Source organism: Tenrec ecaudatus, chromosome 7 (assembly GCF_050624435.1).
Source record: "Tenrec ecaudatus isolate mTenEca1 chromosome 7, mTenEca1.hap1, whole genome shotgun sequence".
NCBI lineage: Eukaryota > Metazoa > Chordata > Mammalia > Afrosoricida > Tenrecidae > Tenrec > Tenrec ecaudatus.
The window spans coordinates 36,749,296-36,760,675 of NC_134536.1; the positions used below are offsets into that span (position 1 = coordinate 36,749,296).

Genomic DNA, 11,380 nt, shown 5'->3' on the forward strand with positions numbered 1-11,380 from the left:
CCCTGCATTCGTGGGTTTCAGTTTTTTTTTAACCCTGGTTTGGAGTTCTCCTAAGCTTCTAATAAATCACTAGGATGAAGGCAGCCCATAGACAAACACATCCTGCTTTGGCGGATGTGTGGGTGGATGTAATTGGCTAAATAAAAGGGCAAGAGAGAATGAGAAGTGAAACATCTTCCTTTCTCCTACTCTGGTGAAACGACCCAGAGAGCAAACCCAAAGGATGCATCCTTTAAACTATTGAAATGAATTAAAACGGAAGTGGCCCAGTAACCGGTGACTCCAAACTTCCTTGTTCCATTAGGAAGGGAAATAAACCGGAGCCACTTTAAGAAGAGAAGGACCAGGTCATCTTTGTGGAGAGGACTTTGAAGCGATCGGGTGCCATGGATATCGCGTACATTCCTGCAGACCTATCCAGTTGTCCAAAATTTGGGAACAAATCCTGTCCTCCCACCAACCGTGCTTTGCACACCCGGCTGGTAATGTATTCTGTCATGACTACAGCCATGATGATCACCATCCTTGGCAACTTGGTGATCATAATCTCCATATCTCATTTCAAACAGCTTCACTCTCCCACAAACTTTCTGATCCTCTCCATGGCCACCACGGACTTCCTGCTGGGTTTGGTCATTATGCCGTACAGCATGGTACGGTCCGTGGAGAGCTGCTGGCCTTTTGGGGACGGCTTTTGCAAATTCCACGCAAGCTTCGACATGATGCTAAGCCTCACCTCCATTTTCCACCTCTGTTCCATCGCAGTCGATCGATTTTACGTCGTGTGCCACCCTTTACACTACACCGCTATAATGACCACCTCCACGATAAAGCGACTGCTGGCCTTTTGCTGGTCAGCGCCCGCTTGCTTCTCCTTCGGATTAGTGCTGTCCGAGGCCAACGTGGCCGGCATGCAGGGCTACGAGGTTCTCGTGGCGTGCTTCAAATTCTGCGCGCTTACCTTCAACAAGTTGTGGGGGACCATATTGTTCACTACGTGTTTCTTCACTCCTGGCTCTATCATGGTGGGCATTTATGGCAAAATCTTCATCGTTTCCAAGCGACACGCGCGGGTCATCAGCAACATGCCTGGCCACACCAAGGGCGATGTGAAGGCAAACCTGTCCAAGAAAAAGGACCGGAAGGCCGCTAAGACGCTGGGGATCGTCATGGGGGTGTTTTTAGCCTGCTGGCTGCCTTGCTTTCTTGCAGTTCTGATTGACCCGTATCTGGGCTACTCCACCCCCATGGTGGTCCTTGATGTTCTTGTGTGGCTCGGGTACTTCAACTCCACGTTCAACCCCCTCATTCATGGGTTTTTTTACCCCTGGTTTCGCAACGCTCTGAAGTACATCGTGTCCGGGAGGATATTCAGCTCCCATTCCGAAACGGCCAATCTGTTCCCCGAGGCACATCCATGACATGTATCCGTCACGGAATGGTCAGCTTGCCGCTCCTTGGTTTTCTTTATCACGTCATTCTCAAAAAAAAAAACAAACAAACAAAAAAAAAAACAAGGAAAAGAATTGGTACGGGCTCACACATACTCATTCCTACAATATTGTAGTCAAAGCACCAGGAAGCCAGACAAAGTCAGCAACCAGACAAACACTGGTCAACAGTACGATGGTATAGCGTGTGGCAGGCAGGCGAATCCCAAGCCTGGGAGGCTCTCCTTGGAGCTCCTTCGGTTTCAAAGGTACAAGTAACATTGCTTTAACATGTACAGGGTATGTTTAAAGATATTAAATTTGGATTACAAAAATTCTTTGCAGGTATCACTAGCTGCCAGGACACTTTTATTAACATATAATGACATTTCTGTTGAACTCTGGGAAACTCACACTGCAGGGATATTTTTATAAACATATTTCTGTTGAAATGTTCAAAACTCACACAGTGCAAGGTTATTTTTATTAACACATGGTGACATTTCTGTTGAAGCACTCAAAACTCGCCCTCATGGCCTTAGAATCCAGTGGATACACAGCGATCCTAAAGAACCAGCCCTGTGGGTTGCCGAGGCTGTAACTCTTGACAGGTGGAGCGAGCCCCCTCCCAAGGAGCGGCGGGTGGTTTCAAACTGCTGAGCCTGTGGGCAGCCGCCCAACGCTTAACCGCAGACAGAGAGCAAGTCATTTTGATGTCTCTCTCACCGTGTCCCCTGGTGCAGCCCACACCCCCCACCTCAGAAGCAAAGGGGAAACAGACCAGATCCTCATATGCCGTTTGAGCCTTTACTCGGAACTTTTCACTCGGGGTTACGTTTGAAGTGATTTCCTCTGCCTCTGGCTTCTCAACATGCTAGGAATCACAGGTCTCTCTCCTTGTGCCCGTTTCAACCGCTTATTCCACACGTTTTGTTTGTTTGTTTGTTTCAGTTCTCTGCCAAATAAATTATATCTATAGCCATCATGCCTATCATTTAATCTGATTGGTGAAAATCTTGCCAGTGAGTTTTCTGCGGAGCATTAAGATTCACACAGAGGTTGGAAAATATCTGAGTACATCTAGCAATCATGTTCACATGCCTTTGGGTCTGAAAATAGGGTGTGGAGGGAGGAGAGGAGCAAAGGAAGGAGGCTTAATCCCTGCCCCCTATCCTGAATCACAGGTGACCATGATGTCAAACTCTGAAAGAAGACATTCTTCCGGTGGCTCTTTCCAATCTTTCTTCAGAGCTGCTTTCCCCAAAGACCCACATGCCCTGTGCCCTAGAGTCAACGAGAACATTTCTTAGAGTCAGTTTGCCTTCTGAAGGGCATCTGAGTTAGTAGGACCTACCTCAACTTTATCTCTGATTAGGAGAAAAATATACGTGCATGTCATATGAGTAGTTGTGAAGTAGATTCGTGCTTACAAGAGGACATGTCATAACCCAACTATCGGCCTCCTGTGAGCAACCTCGGCGCTGACTAAATGGATGCCAGCGAACAGACTCCAGCAGCTATCGCACCAGTTTCTACTCATGGTGATCCTACCTTTGTCAAAGGAGAACTGTTCTTCTTTTTAAAAAATCATTTTATTGACTCTTACACCTCTCATCACAATCCATCAGTTCATCCATTGTGTCAAGCACATTTGTACATTTGTTTTCCTCATCATTCTCAAAACGTTTGCTTTCTACTTGGGCCCTTGGTATCAGCTTCTCATTTTTTACCCTCCCTCCCCATCCTCCTCCCTCATGAACCCTTCATAATTTATATATTATTATTATTTTGTCATATCTTACACTTCCCGACATCTCCCTTCACCCACCTTTCTGTTGTCCATCTCCCAGGGAGGAGGTTATATGGAGATCATTGTAATCGGTTCCCCCTTTCTACCCCACCTTCCCTGCACCCTCCTGGTATCGCCACTCTCACCACTGGTCCTCAGGGGGTCATCTGTCCTGGATTCCCTGAATTTCCAGTTCCTATTTGTACCAGTGTACATCCTGTGGTCTAGCCAGATTTGTAAAGTAGAAATAAGATCATGATAGTGGGGGATGAGGAAGCATTTACAAATTAGAGGAAAGTTTCATGTTTCCTGCACCCTGACTGGCTCGTCTCCTCCCTGAGACCCTTCTGTAAGGGGATGTCCAGTTGCCTACAGATGGGTTTTGGGTCTCCACTCGACACTCCTCCTCATTCACAATGATAGGATATTTTGTTCTTTGATACTTGATACCTGATCCCTTCAACACCTCATGATCACATTGGTTGGTATGCTTCTTCCATGTGGGCTTTGTTGCTTCTCAGCTAGATGACCGCTTGTTTATCTTCAAGCCTAGATGCAATATCTTTTAATAAGGAGAACTGTTCTTCATGGGTCTTTTAATGACTGGTTTTCATAAATAGGTCACTACACCTTTCTCCCAAGGAGGCTGTGATTGGACCTGAACCTCCAACCTTTTGGTTAGAAGCCAAGTCTTTGACCAATTGCCCCAGGCAGGGAACTGAAGAGAGAAATGTAAAGTGTGGATGCTGCTGCCAGGCTCTTCTTTCTGACAATCTTACAGAGCTGGAAGCCCGCTCTGGTCCACGGGCCTGGACTGCATCCCTGACTCACACCCTCTCCCTGCAGAGATGAGGACATCACTTACCTTATGCTGCTGGGCACTTACAGTTTACACCCAGGGATCCTTTTTATGCTCTTTGGTTTCCTCTCTGCTCCTGATTTTAAAATCCTCTTTCTTTCTCTAGGAGCCCTGGTGGTATAGTGGTCACCCATCGAACAGTGATCCTCAAGGCCTGCAGTTCGAAACCTCCTAGGGAAAAAGAAAGGGCTTTCTATTCCCCAAACAGTTACAGTCTCAGAAAGTCATAGGGGCTGTCCTACCCTGTCCTGTAGGGTCGCTATGAGTGGGCATTGACTTGATGACTGTACAAACTTCTCTCTCGCTCTCCCTTTTTCTCTCTCTGTGCCCATATGCCTCTCATGCCAGCACGTTAGTTCTCAGAGGAGGACAGAAGCAGTACAGTAACAACCAGCATTAGTATGTAGGACATTGGCATATGCTTGCTAGAGTGTTGATCTCTGGAGCTATAAATGGGGCACTCTATTTGGATAAATTTTTAGCTAGCTAGTTGCATAAAATAGATAGCTATTGGGTTATAGGAAACCTAAGTGGAAGCCTGGAGATAGGTATTGAGTCCTCAGGAAAGGATTCACCTCTTCATTGAGAGATTTGTCCATAGGGGCTATCAACCCCTCCCACCTATACTGTTACAGTCTGCGTGCAGGGCCTCTTCGTTTCTTGAACAGACCTTAGTATCCCTTTGCCCATGACTCATCTGCACTCCAAGTTTAGAGCCTTCCAATCTACCCCATATTTGAACTAGGCTCTTTACTCTTAAATATGTTACTGTGATGGTTTCTATGCTAGATCTCTACTTGTCTCCATTCTGCTCAGCGCAGAGGGCTGACCTGTGTAACTAGATTAAAGGATGTGCCTGGCTCTGGGGGTTTGGTGGCCTCTTACCTATGGGAAACACCTGCAAGAGAGCAGAGGGTGGAATAACAGAAACTTTAGTCTCTGCTCCCGGGAAAGTCAACAGCCCCGGGTCCTATGTCTACGGAGCCTGTGAGTCAGAACTGAGTCCATGCAAGTGCATTATCTCGGAGTAAAGGGATCATCTCGCTGGTTGTACGAAGTAAAGGTAAGTACTGATTTATTCAGCAGCTTCTGCCAAATGGACAAAGGCCTGACTGGGTTCCTGACAGGTCTCCTGGAGTCCCTCCCCAAACAGCTTCCCTGTGGAAATTCCTGCAACTTCTCCTCCTGCCACTTCTGAGCTCTGGTGGTGACTCCTCCCCGATTGCTGTCCCTGGTCCTTTATCGTTTCCTTAACTACTGCCCAGGCCTTTGTAAATAGTACCTTTGTTAAACTCCCTTCAATCACGGAGTGGATTGTATTGTGCCATCTGTTTCCGGTGGACAGCTGACTAATGTTGGTTTGCAGGGCTCTCAGACCGTGTTTTGAAGTTTTCTCCACGGCATCAAGTCCTAGACAAGCCACACTTGGCCTTCATTCGCATCTCCACAATGAGTCACTCAGTCTCCATGCTCCTCCAAAAGGGTCATTGGTTCCCCAGTATATTTTTCACCCATTTTCTCTATCTCAACAGGTCATTCCTCCTCCACTTGGCAACTTGATTATATTTTTTTTAACAATTTATTGGGGCTGATACAATTCTTTTCACAGTTCATACATATACATACATCAATTGTATAAAGCACATCTGTACATTCTTTGCCCTAATCATTTTTTTCTCTTTTCTTCTTTTACATTTTATTAGGGACTCAAACAACTCTTACCACAATCCATACATATACATACATCAATTGTATAAAGCACATCCATACATTCCCTGCCCCAATCATTCTCAAGGCATTTGCTCTCCACTTAAGCCCCTTGCATCAGGTCCTCTTTTCCCCCCCCCTCCCTCCCCATTCCCCCCTCCCTCATATGCCCTTGGTAATTTATACAACGTTATTTTGTCATATCTTGCCCTATCTGGAGTCTCCCTTCCCCCCTTCTCTGCTGTCCCTCTCCCAGGGAAGAGGTCACATGTGGATCCTTGTAATCAGTTCCCCCTTTCCAACCCACTCACCCTCCACTCTCCCAGCATCGTCCCTCACACCCTTGGTCCTGAAGGTATCATCCACCCTGGATTCCCTGTACCTCCAACCCTCATATGTACCAGTGTACAGCCTCTGTCCTATCCAGCCCTGCAAGGTAGAATTCGGATCATGGTAGTTGGGGGGAGGAAGCATCCAGGATCTGGGGGAAAGCTGTGTTCTTCATCGGTACTACCTCACACCCTAATTAACCCATCTCCTCTCCTAAACCCCTCTATGAGGGGAACTCTATTGGCCGACACTTGGGCCTTGGGTCTCCACTCTTCACTTCTCCCTTCACTTAATATGATATATATATACATATATACATATACACATATATACACATACATACACACACTTATATCTTTTTTTTTGCATGATGCCTTATACCTGGTCCCTTGGGCACCTCGTGATCGCACTGGCCGGTGTGCTTCTTCCATGTGGGCTTATTTGCTTCTGAGCTAGATGGCCGCTTGTTCACCTTCAAGCCTTTAAGACCCCAGACACTATCTCTTTTGATAGCCGGGCACCATCAGCTTTCTTCACCACATTTGCTTATGCACCCATTTGTCTTCAGCGATCCTATCATGGAGGTGTGCAGTCAATGATATGATTTTTTGTTCTTTGATGCCTGGTAACTGATCCCTTTGGGACCACTCGATCACACAGGCTGGTGTGTTCGTCCATGTGGACTTTGTTGCTTCTGAGCTAGATGGCCGCTTGTTTATCTTCAAGCCTTTAAGACCCCAGTCACTATCTCTTTTGATAGCACTTGGCAACTTGATTATATTAAAAAAAATTTTTTTTAAAGATCAGTCTTACCAGTTCAGTGGGAAATTTCCGGAATCCCTAAAATTGTTTTTTGTGTATAGAAAAGATTATTTGAGGAAAGCTAGATTGTAAAGATTAATGTTATATTAACAAAACTGTTTTAAAACCTGGATGTTCCTCAAAATTGTGTTTCCCTTATAGCCTTTTGTGTTAGTCCAGGTTGACTAAAGAAACACACTCAGAGACACTCATGTGTGTAAAAAATAACTTTATATCAAAGTGTAATTGTACAATAAGAAAACATCCCAGCCCTGTCCAGGTCAAGTCCACAAATAAGTACAAAATTAGTTCGTAAATTCCTCTTTGACTCACACACCACATGCAATAATGTTGAAAGCAAGAAGATCACAAACTGCTGGGTGGAAAGTCTTGTGGATCCAGTGGGAGTGGACACATCTCCAAGACTCTGGCTGCCATCAGCGTGGCTCCTTGTGGCTTGTCAACAGGAAGGTCTAGCAGTGAGAAAGAGTTCCCAGAATCCTCATGAGAAGGCCGTGTCCACAAAGAGGGATTGTCAGGCTGTGACGTGATTGACAGGCTAAACTTCACCCCTTCATTCTTTTATTAAGTTGACATGAAATTATGTAACTACCACACGTTTGTTATTCTAATATACATTTAATAACTTTGAACAATAAAAAAGCTGTTGCTGCCTAGTTAATGGAATTCCTTCATACTTTATTGAATTAAAATTTTTCATTAATTTTTTTGTCAGACTAATACATAAAAGCCTCCCCAATGCTTAAACAATTTTTATAAACTTAAGGCATTACTTAGAAGAGTAGTAAATTTTATAATTCATAACAATTGTAATACTGTTTATAAAGTTGTGAACTGGTATGCTTGTGCCTTTCACCTTAGAAATCCTGTTAAAATCAATTACTAGTCATCCACAAGTTACAAAGTTCATCCTTCCCTATCTACACACATTTGCCCTTTAGTACTACGTGTGTTAGTCTGGCGTGACTAGAGGAATATATTCATAGACACTCATATGTGTATAAGAAAGAATTTTATACAAAAGAGCAATGGCATATTAAGAAAAGATCCCAACCCAGTCCATATCAAGTCCATAAGTCTGATATTAGCCTATATGTTCAATACTAATCTATAAATTCCTCTTCAGACTCATGCAACACATGCAATGACACCAAATTCAGGAAGATCACAGGCCAGCCAGTGGAGAGTCTGTGAATCCAGTGGCAGTGGAAACATCTCAACGCTGGCAGGAGTCTCTATGTGGCTCCTTCAGCTCCTGGGCTCTAGCACAGTTCCATGTGTCTTGTCAGCAGGAAGAGGAAACAGAGAGCCTGTGTGTACGTGGTCTCCAGTGAGGCATTTATCTCCTTAGTGCCTCCAAATGAGGTCATCAAGCTGCGACCCGATTGATAGGCTAGGCTCCACCCCTCCACAAATGACACCAGATCATGTAACTACCGTACTTCATGTTGCTATCGCTTTGAAACAATTGCCTCTTGTGTTGAGAAGCTATAGTAGCATCACATTTTGATGTTTGTTTAATAAAAGTTTCTATGATTTTGTAGCAGGACTTTCTGCTTGACCATGATACGATACATCTGGTCTGAACCATTTGAAGTTTTTGTATTATGGTTTAGGTGGTGAAGGTGGTTTACATTTTAGATAATCAACTCTGCGTTTAACAGTTAACAGTTTAACACTCATCAGTCCCCACCCCTGTAGTCTTTCCCACAGCCCCATTCCTGAGTTTTCTTTTCCCTCTTCTGAACCACTGCCTCCTTTACACCCAAGACTGTACCTTTCAACCTCCATGTCAATGGTTTACCCGCCCACCCTCGCTTGGGAACCTACAGTCTCTTCCCTTTGGTATGCCAGTCTTTGTCTGGTTGTTTATCCTTATAATGGTCTCATATAATGTTTGTCCTTTTGTGAATGACTGACTTTGCTCCTCACAATGTTCTCTAGGTCCATCCATGGCTGGGAGTACTTTTTGAAAATCATGTGAACTATCATTATTTAATGCATGAGGAAAATTCTATTAATATTTTAAATTTTCAGTGTACGAATACCTGTTTGTTTTGCATGTGCACTTTGTTATTATTTTAATGAATTCTTTACTTTGTTTACTTTTAAAAATGATCTGTTCACTATACTATTTCTTTTATTTAACATGAGTTTTATTTATACTTTATTCTTTATTTCTTGCTTTATTCTTATTAGATAGTAAACAACTGAGAGTAGTTTACTGGCAAATAATACCCATAAAAGAAAATATTGTTACATCAGAAGAACATATTGGAAGAAAAATACAGAACAGGATTTCAAACTCTCAAGGAATTCAGAACTTGTAGAACCCTGAAAGTTATATGAACCCCTGAAACTGTTGCCCTGGGCTAATCCTTACAGCAAACCAAAAATTATCCACTAAACCTTTTATAAATTAAACAATAGTCTAGTTTGACTCCTAAAGCAGGTCTGTGTTAGGATACAAGAGGAATGTGAGCAAAAAAACAAAGGAGACAGAGGCAGACATGGGGAGAAGTGCAATATTTAAGTCAAAAGAGATAAATGCTGTTACACATGGAATAATGATGCATCTATGTGATGCATATTTAGACGTACAGGCTGAGTGAGTGTGGGCGGGAGCATGGGACGACACTCGCAAATGTATAGGTATGCTTGATAGAACATATGGATCCATGCACATGTACCTTTCTGGCAAATATATCCAAGAATGTGGTGGGGCAGAATGATGAAAACATTTTCGCTATAGACAGAAAGCTTTAAACAATGGGTTACTGGCTCATGGGCTTGGTGGACACCAGGATCAGTGCTCCTAACTTAGTCTACAAAGACAGTGCTCTACATCCTACTTTGATCAGTAGCCACAGGGGTCAGAAATGCTCCTGAGCAGCTACGTAAGACACAACTATTGGTCTTTGTTCTTCCAGCACAAAGGAAAGTGAAGATGATCAAAGACACCTGGAAACAATCAATCCAGATGGACAGATGGACTACATAAACAGTCTCGACGACCCGTGACGAGCACTAGATGGTGTCTGACTACCCCCACCAGGTGTTCTGAAAGGGATTATGTTCATTTGATGGCACACAACTGAGCCATGGGGAATCTAGTGGGGTGCATTTCTACTCTGGCATCCATGGTCATCATAAGTTGGAGTTGACCCCATGACAACCGGCTGCTTGGTCGGTCCTGAACACATGTGACATCACTGATGGCTCTCTGCTAGTAGGAAATGCATGTGAGTCTATTTGTGAACAATTCAGAGCTGGCTTTTTTTGTACAGTAATTCATACCCTACCCTTTAACAAAGAAAGAAATATAAATCTCACTTCCAGGAATGAGGAATCCACAGCAGTCGGGCAACAGCCTCACTTCCAAAGTCTGAGCATCAGCCCTGAGTCCCCATGCTCTATTTCCAGGTTTGGATAGCTTCGCCACCTCTGTTATGTCCAGGTTTAGACGTCTATGCTTCCTGCAGTTACGGTCCCTGTTACCTCAATGTTCCATTTTTGCACTTTCTGTTTTCCATTACCTCTTAAAATAATTTTCCGAATTTCTTTCTGTTAAAATAGCAACTTCCCTTCCCATTTACCTCACTGGATCCTGGCTAATGCATTACAGAGTAGAACTCTTTCAAAGCACTTTCATAGATAGACTCTTTCCGGGGGTGGGAGGGAATCAAGAGATCTTTTTTCTTGTCACTCTACTGGGAGGGTCCTTGCCATTAACCTCTCTCTTTTTTTCTTTTTTAATTCCTTCTTATCTTTGGTTTTGGGGGGCCCCTTCTGAAGTCACTCATGATGTCACAAGACAGAGCTCCTCTCCTGCAGCCAATTCTTGGAGGACTTGCAGCCATCAGGTTGCCAACCATGCACTGAAGACAGGGAAAGGGTGCATCACTGGAAAGCAGGACCCAGGGAGGGCATCCTCCAGAGGCCCGGCGTGTGTGTGTTAAATACAGGTGCGAACACAGCCTGCTGGAGGCCTCCCTCCGAGAGTGTGCCATGGCTCTTCCCAGGGACCCGCAGGGCAGAGAAAGATGCAGCGCACTGTTCACTTGAAAGGTAAACACTGATGATAGCACAACAGATCATTCCTGTCCACATGATCTCGAATCAAAGTTATCTAACCAGGGAAAGAAATCTGGCAAACCCAAAGTAAGTATAGTGGATGAGGATAGGAACAGATTGTGTGTGTGTATGTGTATGTGTGTGTGTGTGTGCATGTATGTGCTGAGAGAAACCACATTCAAAAGAGTAACAGATAATAATTCTAGACTATTTTAAAAAAATACTGAAATTCTAAAGAGATGATGATATGAAGTCCTATAGCAAATCTTCACAAGTCATCTCTTATCTAAGATATTATTATGGGCATCATCAAAGCAAGATGCAAAAATTATTTTAGCTGAAATTTCCCCAAAGGTGGAGTATTTGGAG

At 43.9% G+C, this 11,380-nt stretch overlaps 1 protein-coding gene across 1 annotated transcript; it reads left to right on the plus strand.

The window, feature by feature from the left end:
* The first annotated feature begins 386 nt into the window (after positions 1-386).
* On the plus strand, positions 387-1,421 carry LOC142452331 (trace amine-associated receptor 3). The gene has a single exon (XM_075553713.1). It carries the CDS (start codon positions 387-389, stop codon positions 1,419-1,421), a length of 1,035 nt encoding a protein of 344 aa, XP_075409828.1.
* Positions 1,422-11,380: the final 9,959 nt, after the last annotated feature.

Coding starts and splice junctions, on each gene's coding strand:
- LOC142452331 (XM_075553713.1), top strand. CDS start 387: ATGGATATCGCGTACATTCCTGCAGACCTATCCAGTTGTCCAAAATTT.